General features: G+C 49.6%; 1 protein-coding gene across 7 annotated transcripts in view; it reads right to left on the bottom strand.

Moving 5' to 3' along the window:
* Window positions 1-3066: 3066 nt before the first annotated feature.
* KIAA1671 (KIAA1671 ortholog) overlaps window positions 3067-26489 on the bottom strand; it is a 64808-nt gene continuing 41385 nt past the window's right edge. For 4 of the 7 annotated variants that reach the window (XM_063144175.1, XM_063144176.1, XM_063144179.1 and 1 more), the window contains 7 exons: window positions 12043-12161; window positions 8833-9067; window positions 8550-8727; window positions 7248-7375; window positions 6996-7138; window positions 5743-5830; window positions 3067-3868 (listed from right to left, as the gene is read on the bottom strand). In XM_063144175.1, the coding sequence (XP_063000245.1) occupies window positions 5752-5830; window positions 6996-7138; window positions 7248-7375; window positions 8550-8727; window positions 8833-9067; window positions 12043-12161 (882 nt within the window). In that variant the 3' untranslated portion in view covers window positions 3067-3868; window positions 5743-5751. The other 3 variants (XM_063144181.1, XM_063144178.1, XM_063144180.1) reach the window with 3 other exon arrangements.

Genomic DNA, 26489 nt, shown 5'->3' with positions numbered 1-26489 from the left:
CACGGAGCGAAAAGCGGCAAATGACCAGGGCTACCGGACAGGGATTTCAAGGCCACTGATGTGCCACCAATGGCCGCTTGTTTAGGTGAGCAGGCTATGAAACTGTTGTTTTAAAATTAAAGTTGCAACCCAACAGAGGGGTGTGTGTGTGTGTAGGGGTCTCCCATCAGGCACTGACCAGATCCAGACCTGGTTGTATCACACTTTTTCAGACCATTCCTTAGAACTTGCGCCTTTGGGGTTCACAAAAGCCTGCGGAATTAATGGGCAACGCCGCTTCAGGGGCTGCTCTCAATGCAGCCAACCTCTGTCTTAGCCAGATTCCAGCTGGACATCAGGAAAAACTTCCTGACTGTTAGAGCAGTACGACAATGGAACCAATAACCTAGGGAGGTTGTGGGCTCTCCCACAGCTGGACATCCACCTGTCAGGGATGCTTTAAGGTAGAGTCCTGCATTGATCAGGGGGTTGGACTCGATGGCGTTAGAGGCCCCTTCCAACTCAACTATTCTATGATTCTATGAGAGTCAGGAACTGGCAGCCTGGGTTAAAATGCCAAAAATGCCACCTCAGAAGCAAAAAAAAAAAAAAGGCCCTCTCACATCTGTCTCTTTTTCTCCACTTCTTCAAAGTACAGTGTGTGTGGGAGTAGGAATCTTGATACACCTGCCCTTCTTACGCTAGGACCTAATCTACTCCAAGCAGGATATAGCACTATGAAAGTGGTATGAAAGCGGTCTGTGTCCATGGGCCCCAACAGTTGTCAGTGCACGTCCATACCGCTATAAAGCAGTCGTGTGGCTCCTGCCTTTTATATACCACTTTCATAGTGGAATATCCTGCTTGGTGAGGATGAGGCCTCTGACTGCTTCCTAGCAATCCCACGAAGACCCTGCAAAACTCTTGCTAGGCAACAACCACACGTCTCAAGAGCGGTGTCCTCCCTTTCCAGAGCAAGGGAACCACTTTCAAATAAAAGACCACCGGGCGAGAAGGGAAGCGAGAGACAAACCGCTTTAAAAGAAAAGGAAGATGGACTCCCGAGCAGTGTCATTCTGAACGACTCGTTTTTAATCAGACATAGTTAGGATTGAACATTCCTTAGTAGTAAAAACTACCAAAATACAGAATTCCAGTGCCTTGCCATAGCACAAAAAGGGACCTGTGTGTACAGACGCAGAGGGATTTGCCAGTATCCCACCTTAATCCCATACATTGAGGCAGGGTGAGCTCCCCAGGGAAGCCCTGGCTCAGCTGCCCCCACACTGCCCCGGATGCCGACATCCCATCACACTCCCGAGCTGCCTGATATTAGAGAGACGCCGCCAACCTGCTGATGCCCCAGACTTCGCTGCTATCCTTCTCCCACCCCAGCAAAAGGTTTCTAGGCTAAGGGCGTGTGCGCGCGTGTGTGTTAGAAGCATGCTCAGTATAATTTGAGGGGGGAAACTGCTAACGCTCCTTTGCAGGCCGAAAGAACATGGGATGGCAATAGCAGAACGGAAACAATGAATACATTAAAAAAAAAATCCCCCCGGTGAATGAAATGCAAGATTGCCAACACCTCGGGGTACACACAGGATGCCAAATCGCAACGGCCCCGTGGCCAGAAAAACAACAAGCAAACCCCAAGCTAATTGTATCCTGTCCCGGAGGAAGGGACAAAGAGGAACACGCACAGCCCTACTTGGAAGTAAGGGAGTTGAGAGCATCTCTTTAACAACTTGGGCAGTGGCTCAGGACCAGCTTGCTCTCTCCTACACTAGAGCAGGCTGTTGCTCCCTGTGGCCTGGTGTGTGGGGGGTGGTGTGTGTTCTCCGAGGAAGAGCAACTCTCTAGGAGGCCTATTGAGACCACCTGCCTCTTCTCAAGATCCCCTGGGCCCCGGCGTGCGCACCAAGGTCTTGAGCAAAGAGGGGCTTCCTTGTTCATGAGATCCCAGGGTGGGAGAGGGGAGCCCTGCTCAGGAGAGAGCGCTCCACACACAGAGGAGCGCTTGGCATGAGCACTAGAGCCTGGAGATGTAGGTGCGCGGACTGCGTGGCGAAGGAACTGCTCCCTCAAGAGCAATTGGCACGGAGGCTAACGGCAGATGAACACCTACAGGGGCAGACCGCTCTTCTGCCCGGGAAGGGGGTGACGGGGCAGTTTTTAAGGGCTGGCACGGAGCCATTTTTGCACGGCCGACACTACCGCGACCCCTGCCTCTGCATAGATTCTGGACAAGAGATGCACACAGCCGGCTGCAGTGCACACCCGGGACAGCAAAACACGTTGAGCTCAGCAGCAGACCGGGTCCTTCCTGTTCTGCTCTTCACCGACCCGGAGCGAGGGAGGACACCTGTGCAACAGGAATAGGTCTCACCTTATTAATGCGTAAGCTTCGAATCTCTGAAAATAGAAGCCTGTCTGAAAAGAGCACTTCTGAGAAAGGGTCAGTCGTGTAATAGTCTAAATCCAGCCTCCCTCCAAAACAGATTCCTGACGTGGGATTAAGGAAACGCTACAAAAGAAAGTAAGAGAGGAACCTCGCTATAGAATCTACTTCGCATAATACAGAGGTAAGAAATCCACGCAGCCCTTAAGAGATAAAAGTGCTTCCACGGTGGCAGAAAAGCAGAGAGATCCAACGAAAGAAAGGGTTGTGTGTGTGGAGAAACCATTTTCGAAGGAACGAAGGGTCCTCGTGAAGATAGAACTCGCTTTCACCCGTGATGGGCGCCTTCGTAAGAAGGAGTAACCCCGGAGTGTGGGTTTTTTTTTGTACAATGGCAGGATCTGTCTCCAGTGACACTCAGAGACCACAGAGGGGAACCTGAACTTGCTTAAGGAGATCACCCAGTTTAGAAATTGTGGGAAAATACACAATTCCGCTGCTGAAGTTTTGAAGCCATCGGAGGAATAGGAACTGAACCAAGTACCCCCACCTCCCCGGTATTTACAGAAAAATAAACAAAATATCCAGCAAGACAACCCAGAAGGGTTCCTATGCAACCCTGATACTGAGAAGATCAAACGTCCTCTTCTTCCCCCCCCCTCGAAATAATAATTAAAAAAACCCTCAGGTTATTTACAGCTATTTTAATAAGGACTGTCTGACTTTATTGCTTGATCCCTCCTAGGAACGGGATACTCATCGTAAAGCAATTGTTCCATGTGCTGACAGAATACATATACAATCTCCGTTAACAATAAAATCTCCGTTAACAATAAAATCTCCTTTGATCCTAAAAAAAAGAAGAAGAAGAAGAAGAAGGAACAAATAAACGAAACAAAATCACATTGTCCTGGCCGAGAAGCAGACCCACAAAGTAAATAATCAGCCGATCCAAAATATACTTTAAAAAATAATCGGTTAAGTTTCCTTTTCGATATGGCAGTAAACATAATCTGTTCCTCTCCCCACCTCCCCCCCCACACACACACTTTCTCTTCCTCCCATCCCTTCCTCAGACAGTGACAATTCATTCACACAAATCTGGTCCATTCATTCCAACGTCCTCTCTTGGTTCATCAACTGACGCGGAGCAGGGTCTTCCTGCCCGCCTCCGCAGCCAGGGGGCGACATTTGCAGGTGCGCCCACCATGTTCTGCAGCGGGGCCGAGTCTGGGGAAGAAGGAGGCCCCTCCGGGCACGCGGTGGCACCTGCAGGGGCTCAGCCTGAGGACAGGAGCTGCCCCTTGGGAGCCGGAGGGCAGCGCTCGCCTCCTCCAGTGTCGTATCGGGCTAGGACTACAGCTGGGAAGGCACCGTGCACAGAGCAGTCGAGGCAGGAAGCAACAGCAACGGGGTACGGGGTCGTGGGCGAGTTAAGGCTTCTTCCTTCACGAGGTCCAGCGTCCTTTTCCACATCGTCGTGGCTTCCATCTGGAAAGGTGGGGAGGGAGGGGAAACACCTTGAAGATGCTGTCTGCTCTTCGAAGGAAGGCATGCGTATCCTACAGAGCGGGGCTCCCCTTCCGTCCCACATCAGAGCAGACTCGCCTCTAGGGAGGGGCCGTAGGTCAAGGGGAGAGCACCTGCTTCGCGTGCAAAAGGCCACGGTCTCAATCCTGGGCATCTCCGGTTTGGAAAAAAAGCAGCAGGGGATGGGGATGGCCCAGGAGTCATGGCAGACGACGCTCAGCTCCATGGACAAGCATTCTATGAAGTTGCATGAGGCAACTTCATAGAATCATAGAACAGTAGAGTTGGAAGGGACCTACAAGGCCATCGACTCCAACCCCCTGCTCAATGCAGGAATCCACCCGAAAGCATCCCTGGCAGATGGCTGCCCAGCTGCCTCTTGAAGGCCTCTAGTGTGGGAGAGAGCCATGTTTCAGACTCAGCGACACCGATGTGCCAAGACGGGACCCATTCAGCATTGGGGGAAGTGCGAGATTAAAAACCCACACCCCAGACTCTCAGGTTCATGTGTCTTCGTGGGGGCAGGGGTGGAGAAAGCCGTGCTGCCTTCCCCTGTCATTTGGTTTCTGGACTTGAGTAGCGAGCACAGGTCAGCCTGCCTCCAGGTAAGTTGGACTACAAGGCCCAGAGTCCCTAGTTGGCTGGGGAATTCTGGGAGTTGCAGTCAACACATCTGGAGGGCATTCAGCTATGGAAGGCTGGTGTGCAGGCAATGCATTGTGGGGTCCCATCCTCCTGTTTTCCACCCATACTGGCCAACCAAATATTTCCAGGAAGCCCACCGGGGGGGGGGGGGGCACAAAGACAATCATCACCACCCTCCCATAGGGTGACCCTATGAAAAAGAGGACCGGGCTCCTGTATCTTTAACAGTTGTATTGAAAAGGGAATTTCAGCAGGTGTCATTGGTATATATGGAGAACCTGGTGAAATTCCCTCTTCATCACAACAGTTAAAGCTGCACGTGACCAAATGACACCTGCTGAAATTCCCTTTTCTATGTAACTGTTAAAGATACAGGAGCCCGGTCCTCCTTTTCATAGGGTCACCCTACCCTCCCGCCATGCCGGTTGCCAGCATAGATGGCGTTGTATTTTTTCTTCAGGAAAAAAGTCTGCTACTGTATTTTTCCCAAAGGGGAAAAAAAAAACACTTTTGAGAAATGCCTTGATTTATAAAATTAATTTCTAGCATAATGAATGAACACAACCCGAGACAAACTAGGCTTCTGGAAAGCGGCAATTAACTTCTTTCAAAGTGGCTGGAAGCATGGCTACTGATTGGGCACGCTCATATTAGAAATGCTAAGTGTTTTCAGTGCCTTCAATTATTTCCCCTTAAAACCAGAGGTACGGGAAGTATGTGCCAGTGAGTTGTAAATATTTTAAGACACGGCAGGTCCTCCAATAAGAAATAATTTCCCGCACAGCTTTGAATTTGTTTGAATATAATTTTCAGCCCCACTAAGAGCACTTTATTTACCTTCCTAATCAAATATTTCAATCCAGCTACTTTTCAGATATTTATATAGCCTCTAGAATTAACACGGCATTTTTTAAAAGTAAATGTAGATCAACCAGACATGCTTAAGGACGATTTTGCATCGGTTTAAGGCAGCGGAAAAGGTTTCCGATTCAAAACATTCCGGAAACCCCACATCGCCGCCCCAGGCCCTGGCAGTCAGAGGCACGGGTCCCGTCTTTGATCACGGAGCCGCCCACCCAACTAGGATGGCTAATGGCCCGCAGGTACTTCTGAGCCCTTTCGGGCAGTTGCCGAGAGCCATTTGCTCCGCAAAACTCCTCCTCCTGACAGTACCCCACTCCCGTTCAGACCTTGGGTCGTCACACTTGGTTTTCGTATTGGCTCTGCCTCTTCTTGGACTTCAGCTCCTTCAGCCACTGTGGAGACTGTTCCTCTGACCTGGAATGAAGCAAACCACCTTTCAAACAAAGGTGTCTGGCATCCGGAACCATCTCCCCGAAGAGGCTCGCCTGGCGCCCACATTGCTGTCTTTTCGGCACCAGGTCAAGACCTTTCTCTTCTCTCGGGCATTTAACAGCATTTAACAACGTATGTTTTTTAATGGGCCCCAGAACTGTCGTCGTTTAAAATGGATACTGTTTTACACTGTTTTTTTATATTTTTGGATGGTTTTAAATTTGTCTACTTTTTAATGTTCACTGTTTTTAACTTTTGTAAACCGCCCAGAGCGCTTCGGCTATGGGGCGGTATATAAATGTAATAAATAAATAAATAAATTTAAATTAGATATTGTTTTAACTTGGATCATGGTTTAATTTGTTTTTAACTGTGCGTATTTATTGCTTTATACTGTATGCATTTAACTGTACGCCGCCCTGAGATCTTAATGAGAGAGGGCGGGATAGAAATGTTTTAAATAAATAATAATAAATAAATAAGAGGGGTGCTCATTGGGCAGGGGGGAGGGAGGAAGAGGAAGAATTTATCCAAGTTGCCTGGAGACGGCAGACAGTCCCTAGCTTTGATCCAGTCAGTTACAGCAGAACGAAGGGCGGAATCTAGCAGCTTCTCTACACAAAGGAAAAATCCTGTGCCTTGCCGCATCTTTCCTCCTCTCAGTAATCCCATCGTCGCGACACACTCCTTCACATACAATCATTTGCTCCATTCTTGGAAAGGCCCCGTTGTATTTTTAACAAGTCAGGGCCATCAAGTGGCAGAAAAATGCCGCTTTCCCCGGATATTACCACATTATCAGTGGTGTGTGTGTTTTTTAAACGTGCGATTTCCAGGCAACAGTGCGGGAGAAGTCCTGGCTGTTAACGACGTCGTGCAACAGACCCGTTAACTTCCGTGAGTGAGTCGATCACGCGCGTGCAATAAATCACTCAAGCGGAGAAGTTCAATGCCTGCTGGAATCTCAGGAGCTAAAGGGGAGGGCCTGAAATAGATTTCTGGAAAGCCGGAGGGGCGGGGGATGCTTTAGCGACTAGCAAAAGCAGAACTACACGAACAGTGCAACCTGCAGAATAAAAAGAGACGAGCTGCATTTCCTCAATCCGCAAAAACGTGTATCGGCCCTGCCAACCAGCCTCCCACTCACCTCTCTTCTTTCTCCGTGCCTGCAGGCAGCACTCGGCCGCCAGAGACTCCTCCAGACTGAAACGGGGATTTCGGTGACCTGGGCAACTGCATAGGATGGCCTTCTCCGGCTCCCTCTGGTTCATGTCTTTTCCTGAGTTGAGCCTGGAAGTGGGGAGGGGAGAGGAAGTACCTTGTCATTCTCACGGTCATAGAATTGTAGGCCCTTTCCAACTCTGCTATTCTATGATTCTATGATGACGTCAACATTCACCTTGAGGGCGGAGTGGTCCATCCCTGGAAACACGGGGCGCCTCTGGGGCTGGGAGGCAGGCGACCTCTCCCTGGGCTGCGGCTTTTCTTCCTCGTCGGAATCTTCTCTCTTTGACGACTTCTCTCCTTCTGATACATGCAAAAAGTAAGTTTTACACCAAAGCCTTTCTGTCTGTCTGTCTGTCTCTCTCTCACACACACACACTTCAAAACCAAAACCCATCGCTCAGCACCCTCAGACCACCAGCCTCTCCCTCCTTTCAAAACAATCCTAAAAATTAGGGATGTGCTCCGCTCCAGGTAAGGGAGCAAGGGGGAGGGGGGTCTTAGCTGTGTCCGTCCGCGGTCCCGCGGCTGCTTCAACTGCGCCCGAGGACTCAACCAGGAAGACTAGGCCACGGGCTCTAGTGAAGCTGGGATGGGCCACAACAGACACAGGTAAGGGGAAGGAGGGAGGGGGGCCTTACCTGACACCACTCCCCGCCACTGAGCCGGAGCTCTGCAGCGGATCGGAGTGGCCCCCAGGCGGATCGAGGCGGGGCGGAGTAGGCCCGATCCGCAATTTGCAGATCGGGCGCGAGGAGGATCGGGGGGTCCGTGCACACCCCTACTAAAAATGACTCCAGGAAACGTCGGTCCCTCCACATCCCTGAGGACAGCAGCCTAAGCCCCAAAATTCTAGGGTGACACGGTCAGTTGGAGGCCTTTACTCCTCGTGCCGTACCCTGCTCCTTCTCCCCAGCCCTCGGTGACCTTGCTGACCAGGGTTTCACATAACCTTTACCCACGACGGCTAAGCCAGGCTCCACAATCTTCCCATGGCAGGGCATTCAGGGGGCACCGGCACTAACGCCAAAGAACGGGAAGGGCAGAGGTGTGAGAGAACCCCTGCTTTGCGCACCCCGTCCCCAACCCTTGCCAAGTTCAAGAGGTCCATGGAGGGGCCCCGGAACTCCCGGGCTGGCCCTAATGGGCACATCTGCATTCCCTGCTCACGGATGGGGACGGTGCCCAATGCCCTTGCCGAGGTCTTCAGCCTCGCCCCTCCCCTCCCCACCCTTCCCTCCCGCTCCTAATGAATCGATCCATGCCGGTAGGGTGTCAGCTAGCACAGAGCTGTGCCCAATATCCCGTCCTTTGGATGGTTTGCCATTCCGGTCCTTCCACGTGCTGAGAGAGGGACCGGTTGGGGACCACGCAGCTTGGCTCAACTGCATAAGCCAAGACCGGCATTGCTTCGCTCCGCTCGGGGGGGTTCTAAGGAGGGAAGAACTGGGGGTGGGTGGGTGTGATCACACGGTACCGGTGGCATCCTGGAACATCCAGGCACCGTCGACCTCTTCCGTCCTGGACAGCTGCTGCTCGTCGTCTGGGCCGGTGCTTCTCCTGAGCGAGTGGGAAATCGGGGCTCGATGTTGGCGTCGCCTTTTGCTGAGCTGCACCCGGGTTTTCAGGACGCTGGAGTCCAGCACGGGGGTTTGCTTTGGAAGGAGGCAGGGAGGGGGGGAAACAACCGCTCACGTTATCAAAGCACGGACCTTTGAAAGCGCGTGCGCGGGATTCACGGAGGGGCGGCCGTAACTTACATCCAGGAAGGAGAAGTCCACGGAGGGCCCGACCGGCGTGGGGACGCTGTCGGCCGAATCCACGTCCGTGCTTGAGCGGTCCAGGCTGGCGCTCCTGTGGTCCCTCGAGGAGTCTTGCTGGTCAGTGGTGGAGGCAGGGTCCGTTTGAGAGGAGAACGACGAGAGCCGGCTGCCGGAGGGCTGCCTGCGAGTCGGGGCCGCGTGGCTTTCCGAGGAAGGCGACTCCGGCGCAAAGCTAGGATGACAACAAGCAAGGAGGGGGCGGAGCTGTTAGCGGGAACTGTTGCACAAGAAGCAAAGCTGGTTTTAACCTATAAAGCCCTACACGGCTTGGGACCACAGTACCTGACGGAACGCCTCTCCCGACATGAACCTACCCATACACTGCGCTCAACATCTAAGGTCCTCCTCCGAGTGCCTACTCCGAGGGAAGCTCGGAGAATGGCAACAAGGGAGAGGGCCTTCTCAGTGGTGGCCCCCAATTATGGAATGATCTCCCCGATGAGGCTCACCTGGCGCCAACATTGTTATCTTTCAGGCGCCAGGTCAAGACGTTTCTCTTCTCCCAGGCATTTAACAGCATTTAACAACGCTAAGTTTGTTTTCTAACGGACCCCAGAACTGTTGTTTTTAAATGGATACTGTTGTTTTTATACTGTTGTTTTTATGTTTCTGATGGTTTTAAAATTTTGTATACTTTTTGTAATGTTTACTGTTTTTAATTTTGTAAACCGCCCAGAGAGCTTCAGCTATGGGGCAGTATATAAATGTAATAAATAAATAAATATAAAATAAAGTGGGACGGAGGGCTCTGCGGTGTTACGAACAATCTCCTGAGCTCAGGGACAGATTTAAGGACATAAGAAATGCCCTGATGCTGGATCACACCGAAGGTCCATCTAGTCCAGCACTCCGGTCACACAGTGGCCAACAGGCTGTTGACCAGGGACCTACAAGCAGGGCACGGATGGAACAGCACCCTCCCGCCCATGTTCCCCAGCAACTGGCGTACATAGGTTTCCTGCCTCTGCTCCTTGAGGGAGCACACATGGACTGCCTTCTCCATAACCCTCTTTTAAAGCCATCCAAACTGGCAGCCACCACTACATCCTGTAGAAGTGAATTCCATACTTTAGCTACGGAATCCACCTCTCTTTTCTCAGCCCAAAGACTTATTTCGGAAAAAGGCAGGGAGGGAAAACCTTGTTGAACAGCAGAGGGCGCTGCGCCCTGCAAGTCTCACAGGGAGGCCTCTGAAAGAGAGCGAGAGGCCCTTTCTGGATGCCTGGGTTTTCTAGTGGGAGCAAGAAAGCAAGAGGGGAAATAGATGCATCTCCACCATGGGCAAGCAGACATCAGGAAAAACGTCCTGACCGTTAGAGCAGTACGACAATGGGAGCCATGACCTAGGGAGATGGTGGGGTCTCCCACCCTAGAGGCCTTCAAGAGGCAGCTGGACAACCCTCTTTCAGGGATGCTTTAGGGTGGGTTCCTGCATTGAGCAGGGGGTTGGACTCGATGGCCTTGTAGGCCCCTTCCAACTCTATGATTCTATGATCGGCGTGACATGCAGAAGTTGTCTCATTGGGAAACGCAGCTGCCTGGAGTGAATATCAACCTCTGGCTGAGTTTGGAAGCCCCCATCGATTCCTATGAAACCCAAGCTGCTGGGAATGATGGGAACTGCACTCCAGTACATCTGGAGGGCATCCGATTAGGGGCTGGTTTAGGAGCTGCCCTGAAAGGCGACCCGACACCCCTAAAGGCTAAGTGTCCCTGCCAAATCACACCCGATTCCCAAAGTTAATAACTTTAAAGGCACCAGATAAGCGACGGACCAGCTGGAGCCCATTTTTTTGTGGCTGGGGCTTTGCAGCCGAGTTCCAGCATCTTTGGTTGCTTAGGCTCAATGCGGACAGCGCTCTCCGGGTGAGCAGGGATGGATGACCTCAGGGCCCCATCTCCATCCTATGAAGGGGCCGAATGCCTGTCCTGGGCTTTGGATTGAGCCCGCTGAAAAGTATCCACCCCTCTATGATGGAGGAAGAAGAGCCTCGGTGTGCTATTTTAAGACGCTGCTGTTTTAAGACCGAACGGGCGGTGCTCTGAAGCTCTGGGGCTGACATTGATTGACAGGCTGACAGGCCTTGAAAAGGGAGCACCCAAGAAGAGGGTGTCTTGAGCGTCTTCTGCCAAGCCAGGCAGCAGCGCCAGGGCTGGCAAGGAGCCCAACGCATCGCTCTGCAAGCAGCCCTCCTTTCACTGTCAGCCTTCTTCGCCCTCCCCAGGTCAATCAGCCTCCTCCTTAATGGGCTCCTTTTGGTGCCTCAAGGCTTCAGCCCCAAGAGAAGGGCAGGCCACTTAAGCGCTACTTTCCCGGACCTTTAAGCCACGTCTTAAACCCCACCTCTAACTCGCAAGGCCCCGGAACCATTTCCTCTGACGCTGTTTCAATGTTTATTCGGTGCCCAGAGCTGTACGGAACACGGATGCGACACAGGGCTTGCGCTGAAAGGCTCACAGCAGCCTTTCCCAAAGCGGGGAGTGCTGGAGAAATAGAGAACGGGGGCGCTACACCTGGCATAGGAAGCGGCAGGGACACGGGAGGGGTGTGAGAAGGAGGCAAAGGCGTCCGGAGAAAGAGATCCGGTTTCTCTTTTGGAAAAGAGAAAAGGAGGAATGGAAGGGCGGAGGAGGGAGCCAAAGACCGAGGCAGAACACTTTAACAATGAGGACTAGAAGGCTGGGGCTGCACATGACAGGGTGAGGACTTCGGCGGATGGGAACACAGCAAAGAGAAGGAACTAAATATGGGAGAGGAGAGACTCTTCTAGTGGGCTGGCGTGGGCGTTCAAAGCTTTTGTGTCTGTGTCACCATGGATCTCTTGCGCCAAGCGAGTGTCCTAACAGTCCTACGACACCCAGCCTCCGTTGTGCCCGTTTCACAAAAATGGAACCGAAGCTTAGAGAAAGTGTCTCTGGCCAAAGGAGCGAGGACGGGTTAAGGGCTGGGCTTACTCAGGTTTAAGCTGAACATTTTAACCAGGCTTGGAGCAAGCGAAAGTGCCAGTGCGCTCTGCCTGCAGATGGTAAGAGTATGGGGAAAGAGGCCCAGATCCCCCACAAAGCTCACAGGGGTGAGACCTGGACCGCTGACTCTGACTCCAGAGATAAACCCACTCCCCACCGCCACAACCCCCAGAGGCTCACCTGTCCCCGCTGTGCCGCTGGTCACTCCAGGTGCCATACTGACTGTCTGCCTCGTGCACAAGCGTGTCCGTGTCCTTGGCCTCCGCGGCCGGCCGCCCAAAGCACTGCTTCAGTTGGTCCTGTAACACACGAGGGAAGGGAGAGATTTTATTTATTTATGTATTTATTTACTACATTTTTATACCGCCCAATAGCCGAAGCTCTCTGGGCGGTTCACAAAAATTAAAACCATGAACAGCGCAACAAAACAACCAGCAGTCTAAAACCACAAAGACAAAATACAATATAAAAAGCCCAACCAGGATAAAACCACCAGGTTTTGTGAACCGCCCAGAGAGCGCCGGCTATTGGGCGGCATAGAAATGTAATAAATAAATAAACCACACAGTAGTAATTGATATAGAATAGATTAAAATATACGGAATTAAAACAGCAAAGTTTAAATTTAAGTTAAATTAGGTGTTAAAATACTGAGAAAATAAAAAAAAGGTCTTCAGCTGGCGATGGAAGGAGTACAGTGTAGGCGCCAGGCGAATCTCTCTGGGGAGCTCATTCCACAGCCGGGGTGCCACAGCAGAGAAGGCCCTGCTCCTAGTAGCCACCTGCCTCACTTCCTTTGGCAGGGGCTCACGGAGAAGGACCCCTGAGGATGATCTTAAGGTCCGGGCAGGTACATATGGGAGGAGGCGTTCCTTCAAATAACCTGGCCCCAAGTTGTTTAGGAGATTGCATTAGCCCCCTTGCAGGACAAGAAGAAGCCATCAGACCTTGTGAACACAAGTGTGGGGTGCAACAAAGCCACCCCCTCCAACTGGCCCTTAGCCAGGATGGGACCAACGTGGTGCCCTTGCATCCTCTCACCGTCTTTTAAAGGCAACTGGCACAACCAACTTCGAGATGGAAACATCTTCACAAGTGGATCGAGCTGCATTATTCCATGCTGACTTGTTCTTATCAACGTACCCCACCCACCCTGTACTGAAGGACAGAAAATATGGGAAACACACATTCACAAGCAAATCTTCCACTGAGGTTGAAACCGGTTTAATTGTCCCTGGCGTCCCATGAACAATTCCAAGCAGGGTAGCTTTGAGAGGAAGACGACGAACATTCTCGTTATTGAAAAGCCCGGGCTCCTTGATAAAGGAGAACCACAGGGGGGAAGTGGTAGCAATGAGAAGTTGGGTTTAAATTGTTAGTCTAAACAGGCATGATTGTTTTCAGTGGACCTGTCTCCTGAGGGGCTCTTCACTGCATGGGGCACGGTTGGAAGAATTCGCAGGGGAAATTACAGGGCTCTCTCGCAAAATATGCAAGATTTCCCTCTTCAAGGAGAAGAAGAACGTAAACTCAACTTGACCAAACTGTCCTGAGAAGCCAATGAGCACGCCAAGTACATTTACAGCCTCCTCAAGCTCTGGTTTCAGGACACCCAAATAGTCTTCTTCATGTTCCTACAGAAGAAAATGTTCCTTCCACATGTTTTAGACATTTTCCCGTTTGGCAAATGATGGCTACCCCGCTCAAGCAACATGCTCCCAGCATTGGCATCTAGCAATATGGCTCGGCCGGGAAATTACCAGGGCAACGTAAAAAGTGTTTGCAGGGGAGTAAATGAGCTTCTTTAATTCCCTGCATAATTCTCAGCCCTATCATTCATCGTGGAGTAAGAGAGGGACACCGCATGGCTGCGTATTGAACAATCGGGTCCCACGTACAATGGTTTTCCGAAGAAGAGTAGAAACGAGAACACATTCCGGAGTTGCCCTCATTATAAAATCATTGTACTGAGCACTGCACTGTTATTCCCTATGTAGGACCGTTTGAGCTGTAAATCCAATTGTATTGATAAAATCTTCGTACTGACCATTATACTGGCATTTTCTATATATGACATTTGAGCCGAAACGTCTATAGAAGCGCTTGTGTATATATTTTAGAACGATTTCTGTGAATTTATAAATACACTTTAATTTATATTAGCACCATCGGCGTTATAACGGATTGTATTAGCTTAGTAATTCACTTTTTGTGGTCCTGTTGCTCTGGTTTGAATATTTCTGTTGCGGGTTCCCCTTTCGCCTTCTTTGGGTTACCCCGTCCAACGGCCATCTTGCCCCCTTCCTCCTTTTGTTGACAAAGCCACAGAACAATTTTCAGAAAACCGATCATTATGCCTTCTCTCTTTCTCTCTCTCTCTCTCTTTTGGCAACTGTGCCACGATTAGGTCACTACCAATGGGCACAGCTATTGAGTGGAAATATGGTACATGTTAATTAATGGAGGCAGCAAAGCGAAACAGCAGACCAAAGCTGGGTCAAGAGAAGAAAGACCCTTTGTTTTGCACAACCCCACTCCAGCGTCCGTAAGACGGTAGCCCCATCCACTCCCCCCACATCCCCCCATTGATCATGACAACCCCCTTTTCATAAACCAGGACTCAACATTTTCTAGGTGGAGGTCCTTCCAAACTTCAAAGAGCCGTTTTGGTTTCTCCCAATACAGCCATTCACGTCTCTCCAGAAAGGAAGTAAATAATGGAGCCTCCTCAAGCCGTTTCAACTTCTTCCTGCTGACCAAAAAGGCTGTTCTCATACACCTGTTGTTTGTGACGGTGGGAAGAGTCTGGAAACGGCATCTGAAGTTAAGGATCAGCCTCCAGTTACAGACCCCTCCCCTTCATTTTAGGAGATAGGAAGACGAATAGAGGGATGGCTACTGAAGATGTTTGAGCGAGCGGAGATGGCGAAACTCACGGCAATAATGAGAGAAAAATAGACTGTAAGATTTATAACTGAATGGGAACCCTTTGTAAACTTTATGAGCGGACGAGAGAAAGATGACTTGTATATCTGTGGATTCAACCCATAGTGTAGAAAACGTTGAGAGAGAAATTAGAGATCTGGATTTGACAGTGATAGAGTAAGAAAAATAATAACAACAGCAACAACATCGTTATATATTTTTGCTGGAGAGAATATTGGAAGAACATTTTATTTTGTGTGTTATTTTTGTCTGATTTTTGTGGGTGTGTCTGTTTATATGTATTATATTTTGTTTTCTACTGTTTTTTTATTTATTGGTGTTTGGAAATAATACAAAGATGGAAACCGAGGAGATAGGAAGACGCCTTATCCTAGGTCAGACTAATCGTCCCTCTAGCCCAGAGTTGGTATATACATTTTCTAACTAAATAAATATATCGAGTCCTGCCAGTTTCAGGGGCCAATGCTACAGACAGACACAGACTGTCCTCCCTGTGCCTGAAAAGAATTCAGCAGCCCGAGCCTGCCCAGTCCACGGAGATTCGCCAGAGCAAGCCACAAACCACAACGCTCCGAATTTAAGCCCTGGATCTCCCTGACACAAAACCCCAGCTTTTGAAGACAACATACCCAGTAGCTAGTGCTGAGACACGCTGAGGGAGAAATCTTCTATTCACGTTTAAAACCAGAGAGTGCTCAAGGTTTCAAGGGAATATCTGCCCCAAACGTTGGCATGTGTGTGTTGTGCTACTTAAACTAGCACAATGCTACTTTGAGGCCTTGCTTTTAAATTTCTTCCACTCGCTATGCGCGCAACCCTGCAAAACGCCATAAAGCAAGCAGCGTGGTCAAGAGGCGGTCCCGAAATAAGTCTTGAGTTATCACTGCGTGCCATTTTGCCTGATTCTGCCTTGGTGACATTTTGTTCAGTAGCATAATTATACTCCTGGACTGATTCACAACAAGCTTCAACAGACCAGAATCTTTGGAAGCAAACCAATAGAACAGTGGTTCCCAAAGTGGGCGGTACTGCCCCCTTGGGGGGGGGGATTGCATAGGGGGCGTTAAGAGGCAAGGGGGAAGTGGGGGGGGGGCGCTAAGAGGCAAAGGGGCGGCAGGGGGGCATTTGAGGTGGTCTTTTCCGAGAAGCGCCTCTCCAGAAAGTCTTAAAACCCAGAGACATTTTTATGGGAGAAGGTAGGGAGAAGGTAGGTCCCAAGCCATATAGGGGAAGAATCCACACATGTATTAATACAGTTTAAGAACAGTCCTTTTAATGGTGAATTGTAATGTTTCAAAAGCACCAAAATGCTAATGAAGAGACATACCCTGCTTGGTGTGCCCCGCCACGCCGGCTGCAAAACAGAGGCGTTCGCTCTCTTTTCCCTTCCTCCCTAGGCAAGCCTGTGGTGGGTGCTTTGGATTTTGAATAAATATTCAATTAATTGTTACTGTTTTGAATTTTAGTGTTATTATCTTCCTTAGTGGGTCAATGAAAACCGCTATTCTGAATAATGATTTTTATTGTGTAGGGTAGGGGGGCACTGGGCATGAGTTTGTGGAACCAAGGGGGCGGTGACCTGAAAAAGTTTGGGAACCACTGCAATAGAAGGTTCTCCTGCTACGCTCCCGCACAGATCCTATTTGATTTCAGTTGAGCAAGAGAAATTTCCTCTATCAGTCCCAGACTGGCTGGCTTTGAACTGCAAAATTCAGGAGCATTTGAGGTTGGATTCCAGAAATCAAGGCGAAGAGACCCCTCTTTAAACATCCCTTTGATGAAGAACTAAGCTATGTGGAGTCGCACATGGCTCTGACCTGCATGACCCAAGCCATTTGACCATTTCGGATATGCTAGCCCAACAGAGAGGGAGGTAAGGGAGGCAATGGGGTGAAACGGCTAGTGTTTCTAGGTTTCAACATGGGGAAAGAGATTAGAATTCCAGCTCGCTGGGTGTTTTGCACCAATTACTCTGCCTAACCTACGTCACACAACACATGAAGAAAATGATGCACACCCCACATTAAACACCTGTTAGGGCTTAAGTCCGGAACATGCCGGTTGTGAGGTGGGGATCCCCACCACCAGAAGAAAAAGCTATGGGGAGACTCTTAGTAGCAGCTGGCTAGACCAAGCCGCGTAGTACTCTAACCCTACAAAGGATTCTAGGTTAGACTTTCAATCTAACCAGAGCAATGTGGACTCTTTTCCCATGTTGTCTGTGGTAGACCCCACGCACCCACCCACCCTCACCTCTGCTTTGCTTCCTCACCACCACAATTCCCCCAGTGGCCTTGACAGGATCTGGGTCCATCACAGCACTACCCAACTGCTTTTGCGCTCGCCAACAGTAAGAAGGATTAAAGTCCCAATGAGGAACGTGCACCGAAATGGGTGAAACTGCATCCACACGTTCACCACCTCGATGGTGAGTTTCAAGACTGTTAAAGGGTGCGATGGGAGAAGGGAAATGGTTTCAAACGGATCGGTCAAGAAGAGTAAACCTTGGCCACCAAGAGATGCTGTGGAAAGACCCTTCGACCCAGATGGGATGTGTCAAGGGACGTCTCAAGGAAACGTTTGAAAGACAGTGCGCCTCGGCTAGTGCTTTGGAGGCACACAGAGAGAAGGCTGAGGTGTGTGTGACTTCTACAAAATACTGGCCTTGCTGCAGTTGCTGCTTCCCGGTGAGTGTGAGTCATCTGAGTAGCGCAAAAGGGATGGAGAAACCTTGCTGACTCTTCTCTGGTGCTCATTGGCCAAATGGTCCAATATAAAAATACCTCACCATTTGAGGGGGTGGCATTTGGCTGCAGTGAACCTTAGGAAGGGCTACGCAAGGCTGCTCACAACCTACATAAACCCCATGGGCCAAGGCCTCATCTAGAGTATTGCGTCCAGTTCTGGGCTCCACAATTCAAGAAGGACGCAGACAATCTGGAGGGGGTGCAGAGGAGGGCAACCAGGATGATCAGGGGTCTGGAAACAAAGCCCTATGAAGAGAGACTGAAAGAACTGGGCATGTTTAGCCTGGAGAAGAGAAGATGGAGGGGAGACATGAGAGCACTCTTCAAATACTTGAAAGGTTGTCGCACAGAGGAGGGCCAGGATCTCTTCTCGATCCTCCCAGAGTGCAGGACACGGAATAACGGGCTCAAGTTACAGGAAGCCAGATTCCAGCTGGACATCAGGAAAAACTTCCTGACTGTTAGAGCAGTATGACAGTGGAACCAGTTACCTAGGGCTCTCCCACACTAGAGGCGTTCAAGAGGCAGCTGGACAGTCATCCGTCAGGGATGCTTTAGGGTGGATCCCTGCATTGAGCAGCGGGTTGGACTCGATGGCCTTAGAGGCCCCTTCCAACACTACTATTCTATGATTCTATGAAGGCAGGGGAGATAAAATATCCTCATACTTTTTCACCACATATCCATGCCCACAGCAGGCACACAGACACACAACCATGAAAAATTGACATGCTGCTTCCACGGGGCGTCCTTATCTGCAAAACTTTAATATCAGGCAATTCTTTAAGCTGCAAGTTCTCACCACTGCACCGAAAGCCGCCCACAACAGGAGTCTCCCTCACCTGAATACGCTTGACGTTCACTCACCATAGAGAACACGCAATACAAAATACCTCCAGGTGTTTTCTTACAGCAAATCTACAGACCAACAGGGCCACATGGCAAGACTCCGTGTCACGGCTTTGTAATACGACGACTTACCAGGATACACATGACGCCTTCAGAGTGTAGCTCGCAAACCTTCGCTGGGAATGGCTTTACTTTCCGCACGATGCCGTCGAAAACATGACAGGCAACCGAAGAGCCACCCCAAATAAGCAGGTCCTATTAGGCTTCCTAACCAGGCTCAGGCTGGTGAATTTTCACGGATGTTCCACAATCTTCAAGGCTGCCTCTCTGCATGCCCCTGACAGTCTGACTTGGTGTGGGGAAAGGATGTTTGAGAGGTCAGCTCTCAGATGGAGTCCTGAATCATGCTTTGGGATTTGGCACAGCTAAACAAGTCAGCAAATGGTTGTCACAGCAGCCCAGACAAACCTCGCTGAGCCTTCTTGCTCACCCATGCTTTAGGCATCAGCCACTTGCCATCCCAAAGTAAACAAGAACCAACGTTTCTGCTTGGCCAACAAGTTGATCCTTCTTCGCCGGTGGTGAGTTACTACTTAGAGTCAAATTCTTCACCCTGATTTGCGCCTGGAAGAAGACAAGCAACACCCCTTTTGCCGTGACAGTTTTCTGGGAAGCGAGTGACGGAAAGCAGGCGCATACCTTCCACGGAAACCCAGGCTGAACGCTGGTACGCCTTATAGGACATAAATACAAAATCCGCACATTCTCCTGTTGTAGGAGATTAGGCCGCTCGTGCAATTTCAAGTAACCCGTTCCGAATACTCACTATCAGACAGGTTATCCCTGCGCACAAGGGACTGAGCACCACACAAGGCCTGCTCATCCAGGCCCGGCAAAGAAACCCCATTCAGTGTTGAGAGGCTGATAAGCACAGCGAGGTTTTGAGCTGCAGGCACTTGGGTCTCACCACGTTGCTGCTGCAGCAACAGATAAACACTTCCTAGAACTGGGCAGGATCCTATCCCAGCTGACCTCACCAGTGACAGAAATTATCTGGAAGGCTGCCCACAGTATGAAGGCACAGTGTTTTCCTGTACATGCTGACTCCTCTTTAGAAGCGGAGTGGAAAGGGAGACAGGGCAGCAGCCAAGCCCAATCCATTGTGCAAGGAAAGACGGCCGGGTGGGGGGTGGGGGCAGCCCAAATGTACTAGCTGGCAACTCAAGTGGGTCACTTGGGGTGGCAAATATTTTAGGGGTGCGACCGAAAAGGTGTGCCCTGAGGTCTCATCTGGTCACAGGGAGACAATCCTTTTTATTCCCGGAGGAGAAGGCTATCAACGGCTACTAGTCCTGATGGCTATGTGCTACCTCCAATATAAGCGGCAGGTAGCCTATATGCACCAGAATGCTGGTCTGGATGGACCCTTGGGGTGATCTAGCATGACCCCAGGATGATCAGGGGTCTGGAAACAAAGCCCTATGAAGAGAGACTGAAAGAACTGGGCATGTTTAGCCTGGGGAAGAGGAGATTGAGGGGAGACAGGATAGCCCTCTTCAAATACTTAAAAGGCTGTCACATAGAGGAGGACCAGGATCTCTTCTCGATCCTCCCAGAGTGCAGGACACGGAATAAAGGGCTCAAGTGACAGGAAGCCAGATTCCGGCTGGACATCAGGAAAAACTTCCTGACTGTTAGAGCAGTACGACAATGGAATCAGTTGCCTGGGGAGGCTGTGGGCTCTCCCACAGTAGAGGCCTTCAAGAGGCAGCTGGACAAGCATCTGTCAGGGATGCTTTAGGGTGGATTCCTGCATTGAGCAGGGGGTTGGACTCAATGTCCTTACAGGCCCCTTCCAATTCTACTATTCTATGATTCTATGATTCTTAGGTTTTTATGATTATTTGCAGCCACATACTTCCTGAGAGTGGACTCTCAACATCCTCCATATAAAAAATTGTCAGATACGTCGTACCGAAACCATCCCCGTTCATTGCCACTCCTACCTGAAATCCAGGAGGGTTTCACGAACAAAGAGAAATTATTACACGGCGAAAATCACAGGGCCTAGGAAGATTATAAAGGCAATCCCTACAAGCTTAAACAAGTTTAGATTGTCATGAGTTTTCTCCCTGGCCCTGAAGGGTTGGTATTTTCATTTTCAGAAGGTGCCTAGATTTTTCTGCCGGAGAGACCTTCTGGAGTTCTTTAGTTGGGAGCCGTAATAGTGAAACAGGAAATGAAAATCTGGTTTAAATGTGTAGCACGGAAGAGTGCAAAACACCTGTGGCATGGCCCTGGCCACAAGGTGCATCTCCCTAAGCTGCTAGCTTTTTGTGTGCGAGTCGGGCCGTTGTTTTTTTGAGGGAGATGTTCAAACGTGCAGCCCCTCCTCCTACGACCTGCAGTCTGCAACGGTACAGTGCAGAAACACAGTTTTACCTCCCTCGTCTGCTTCTTAGAGTGACCGGGCCTTCAGTTTGGGGGAAGAGCATTCCACATTTGCGGGTCAGCCGCCATGAACAGCCCCGCGTGTTCTCATCACAGGACAGATCTGAAGCATGACAAATAGGGAGAACCACAGAAGCACACACGAGGCAGACACAGGCAAAATCTTTGGCTCCTCTCAACGGGTTTGTGTTTGTTTTAATTCCGTACGCACAAGGAGAGCAAGCCCCCGCGGCTATATTTAAACACTGCCAGAGCCGCGAGCGAAAGCCCATTTTCTCGACACGTAACTGAACACCCCACCTACTCCTGTGCCGCGTTTCACCGCTAATAACACCAGCCGCTACAGCTCCAGGGTTGCTATGCAACCCGGAGGCTGCCTGAACGGTCCCAGGTTACGCTTTTCTCTCCCACGGTGCCCTGTAAGTGACAACCAACCTGCGAGCCAGGAACCCGCGGCATCTATAAACATTGCCTTGTTTGTTTCTAAACCCTGCAGATTATTTCGAGGGAAAAGGTGATTTGTTTTCGCAGGATGGCCTTGTGCCAAAGGTTTAGGGTGGGCAATAGCATCGCGAGTGTGAAATGAGAACAGATGTGACAGGGGGAATTAAAAGGAAAATTAAACCCGCCCGCAAACTTCAGCCTCGGAAGGGTCTACAGGAGAGGGAGTGGGAGGGGCAGCCGAACACACACTCCCTCGAATTTGGGTTGCACAGATAGACATGCTGCAGATATTGGGTTCCAAGCACAGCCGCTATGAGGCAGGAAGGAGGAGGGGGTGTCAAAGGCGTGCCCAGCTGCTAAAATCCTGGGGCTAAAGCTGGTATGGCAAGGAAGTTGCATAGATGGTGAACCTAGTGGACATGTCTCATGGCAAGTGAAGAGGACTGACATGCCAGAAGATTCAGGAAGCAACCATGAGATGGCAAGAGAAGCATCCGGCAGGAGCAAGCGGATACTTCAGTGCCTTCATCCCGGAGCGACAGGAGCGGAGAAGGTAGAGGAGTCACCCAAACAATAAAGGGTTAAGAACAGAAGAAGAAGAGTGTGGGATCAGGCTGAAGGCCTGTCTTGTCCATCCCACAGTGGCCAACTAAAGGTGGACAAAATTATGCCTGGTGCGGAGAAGGTGGATAGGGAGACATTTTCCTCCCTCTCTCAAAATACTAGAACCCAATGGGGGTCATTATCCCATGAAGCTGGTGGGTGGGAGAGTCAGGACAGATCGAAGGAAGAACTTCTTCACACGGCATATAGTTAATCTATAGAATTCAGTAACCCTAGATGTAGCAATGGCCACCAATTTGGAGGGTTTTAAAAGGGGGTTGGATAAGTTCCTGGAGGAGGAGGCTATCCATGGCTACGAGTCCTGATGGTTGTGTGATGCCTCCAGTATTCAAGGCAGTAAGCCTGTGTGCACCAGTTGCTGGGGCAGATGGGTGGGAGGGTGCTGTTGCACCATGTCCTGCTTGTGGGTCCCTGGTTGACAGCCGGTTGGCTGCTGTGCGAACAGAGTGTTGGACTAGATCAGAGCTTTCCAAACTATGTGTGGCGACACGTTAGTGTGTCAGCTGCAGTGTGTAGGTGCGTCACGCAAACGTAACGAGAAACCTCTGGGTCTATGTGAAATAAGCAATACCAACTTGCATGCATTTTTACGCAGCAAAGGTGCCGATCAGTATGGTGTACTAGTATATTCCCCTTCCGTTGTATCCGTGTATGCACACCTCGGCCGAGGGATCATACAGGTACTGCGCATGCGCAGTATGCATAATCGGGTTGAAAAGTTTGGAAAGCTCTGGACTAGATGGACCTTTGGTCTGATCCAGCACGGCACTTTTATGTTCTAATGCCTCAAGGGGACGCCCACAAGCAGGACATAACCTGGAGGGTGCTATTGCACTGACATTCCCTGGCAACAGGGATTCGAAAGCATGCTGAAGAGCGAGCTGGTGCCTTCTTTCCTCAGCTTGAGAAACCCCAGCTGGAACCTAAGTGTTTGTTCCAAAATGTAACATGGGAAGCAAGTGTGTTTGCAAACTTGATTTGACAGAGCAAGGCTGCCAACTTTTTGGGAGGGGGGGGGTTGGGATCCAGTGGCAGCTCCAAGTACCAAGCTAGAAAGGAAAAGGCCACGCCGTCGAGAGGCTGTGTTTGCTTTAGGAGCGGAGGAAGCTTCGTAAAAGGGTAAAGCAGGAACAGGGAGGGTGGGGGACCGAACGGATCAGATACGACCACCTTATTAGTGAGCTCTCTGAGCAAGCACAAAAGGCGGAATTAGAACGGAAGCATCTCGTGGAGTCTCTAACCGGGTAACAAGCTTCAGCTGGGCTAACGTTCAGAAGTAGTCAAACTGGTTAAATTATAAGTTTGAGAACTTGCCGCTGGAAGAAGGCCTTTGCTTCTTCTTGGCCACAGACTTCTTGCATAAAAGACCACTTCCTGGAGATGCTGAGACATTTTCAGACCTCTGGAGCCTGGTGGGCCATGTGAGAAACAGCTGATGTTTGAGATAAAGATGCAGCAGCTGAGAAGCAAGCAGAACAGGGCTGAACAAATGACCAGTGTGTGTGTGTGTGTGTGTGTGTGTGTGTGTGTGTGTGTGTGTGACTTCTTCCTGATATGCTAGCTTTCTAGGTGCATGGCAACATTTTCCTTAGGGAACAATCCAATCCCTGCCTGCAGTCTGATGTAACTCAGTCCACAAACTGTTTTACCACCCCACCTGCTCAGAGGAATGGGGAAATACCCCACGGAGGAGTCCGGGTCCCAGCGAGCTGATAGATTCAAGTGCTAGGGACCGTACAAAGCCCCTCAAGGCAAGGACGCAGAGATGTCCCAGCCCCCAAAACCGCCCCTCAGGAAGGCCTCTCTGGAAGCATAAACACTGATCTGTCTTCCAAATTCCCCTGCAATCAAACATTGGCTCCTGCAGTCCTGGATTTGCGTTATTGTGTAAATCATTAATAAGCTCACCCAGAAGCACGTAGGGCAAAATTCTTTGTACTTTAACCGAAAGGGGGAGGGGGGGAATAGATGCAGAAAAGCCTGATATCAACCTGAGCAAGGTCTTAACAATAAAAGTAGGGCCTTGTTATCTGGGATCATGCACAGAGGCCCAAATTCGAATCTACCTCCCCTATTGTGAGACGGGAGTAATTTAACAAGGGGAAGCGAGGGTGAAATGAGTCACTCAGGGTCACCAAAGGGAGGGCAGGCCAGAGAACAGCCCCAGGTCCGTTAAATTCACGCCTCCCTGACAATCCTGTTCCTCTGTCTGGTGCTATAAACTCCTCAGACACTGGTGTTACGCTCTCAGTTCCCCTCCGTCCAGTGGCACCAGACCCTACTTAGGAAGTGAGCGCCTGTGTGGTCCCAGCAAAGAACATGCTGCAGAGTTGAGAATCTCCACCTTCCAAGGCTTCTTTTTGAGTTGCCTTCAACAGCATCGCTCTTTCAAGGCCTCAGTTCTCCACCTGGAAAGTGAGAACAGCACTACCAAAACACTACTATCGCCAACAAAATAAAGAAGACACAACCCACTACGTACGAGTTAAAAGTGCTACGGCCAAAGCAGCTCTCATTAATACTAGCCCATTAACCTTATTTATTTACAAATATACCTGATGCATCACCTGCACGGTCATAGATGGCAACCTATTGCAGAACGAAACTGTGCATACAATTTACTCATGAGACAATCATCTTTTAACAATTAACAATAAATACTTTCTGATAGTGTATCAGAAAGTATTTATTGTAAAAAGATGATTGTCTCATGAGGATTCCCCTCAAACATCCTCCTCAAGTTAAAGTTTTTTAAAATTAGACCATCTACTTGACCTCACATTTCCTGGCAGAAGTAACTCAATAATGAGAGTTCTGCAATTCCATTTAAAGTTTCTCAACTTGATAAGAATAAATAAATATACCTTGAGTTACTCCAATGAGGCCCACTAAGCTGAAAGGTTGTAAATATTCATGCAGCACATAGTTGAACTGCTATTACTTGACACTTGACTGGCAAAAGTTTTCAACATTTTCCCTCTGTTTATAGACATTTCTTTGCCATTTTATTGAAATCTATTCCACCACTTTTCTCTACTAACAGGCACTCAAAGCAACTGAGAAGTAATTAAAATGCACACAACATCAATAAAAACCCTGAACGTGACCATGGCAGCTCAAGAACATAGAATCAATCCTTCTAAAAAGCCAGGTAGAACAAACAAGGTGTCATAAAGAAGAATTATGTCTACTACCTTTCTAGTTGCTTTAATGGAATGGAGACCAGGTGAGCCTCCCCAGAAAGGGAGTTTTCCAAAGGAGTGACATCCTCACTAAGAAAAACCTGCAATCATTTTTCAAGGAGGTAGGGAATATTTACTTAATACATTCCTGTATTAATACATTTCTTCAGCGAATTACATCCCTGATCGGTGTACAATAATATAGATGATAAATTATTGAAAACCTAATAGAATAAGAACATTAAAATTAATAGCTAGAAGAAAAGGCAGCAGATAAAAATTACAAGACAGACTGGGGGCATGTGCAAATTAAAGTGCCTCAGCAAACAAAAAATGTCTTAACTTGGCACCCAAAAGATCGTAAAGTAGGGATACCCCTTCAAAGGAGAGGGTGCTACCAACGGGTGCTCAGCAATACTGCAATCGAGAAGGATCTTGGAATTGTTGTAGATCACAAGCTGAATATCAGCCAACAGTGTGATGTGGCTGCAAAAAACCCAAATGCTATTTTGGACTGCATTAATAGAAGTATAGCTTCCAAATCGTGCGAGGTACTGGTTCCTCTCTTTTCGGCCCTGGTTAGGCCTCATCTTGAGTATTACATCCAGTTCTGGGCACCACACTTCAAGAAGGATGCAGACAAGCTGGAGCATGTTCAGAGGAGGGCAACCAGGATGATCAGGGGTCTGGAAACAAAGCCCTATGAAGAGAGACTGAAAGAACCGGGCATGCTTAGCCTGGAGAAGAGGAGACTGAAGGGAGGCATGATAGCACTCTTCAAATACTTCAAAGGTTGTCACACAGAGGAGGGCCAGGATCTCTTCTTGATCATCCCAGAGTGCAGGACACGGAATAATGGGCTGAAGTTACAGGAAGCCAGATTCTGACTGGAAAAACTTCCTGACTGTTAGAGCACTACGACAATGGAACCAGTTACCTAGGGAGGTAGTGGGCTCTCCCACACTAGAGGCCTTCAAGAGGCAGCTGGACAACCATCTTTCAGGGATGCTTTAGGGTGGATTCCTGCACTGAGCAGGGTGTTGGACTCGATGGCCTTATAGGCCCCTTCCAACTCTACTATTCTATGAAAAAGCCCCTGTCCTTTGTTAAGACATCATACATTTCCAGTATGGGGAGAGGTGCTCCCTCGGGTATTTGGGTGCTATGCCATTTAGGACTGTAGAGATAAGTACCAGCACCTTGATCTAGAAACTGCACCTAGAAACTGAAACACCAAGGGGAAAGTGGGTGTGCATGTGCAGGGCGCAAGTATACATCTCCTACCCAATCCCAAAGCCATTTCCAAGAGTGAATGAGGCCTCTTAAACACTGCCGTGTCCCTGCTAGCCTAAGGAAACTATAAATACCACATATTAGCCTGGCA

This window comes from Elgaria multicarinata, chromosome 18 (genome assembly GCF_023053635.1).
Source record: "Elgaria multicarinata webbii isolate HBS135686 ecotype San Diego chromosome 18, rElgMul1.1.pri, whole genome shotgun sequence".
NCBI lineage: Eukaryota > Metazoa > Chordata > Lepidosauria > Squamata > Anguidae > Elgaria > Elgaria multicarinata.
The sequence above is the reverse complement of the archived record's forward strand: the minus strand, read 5'-3'. Positions and strand labels throughout refer to the sequence as shown.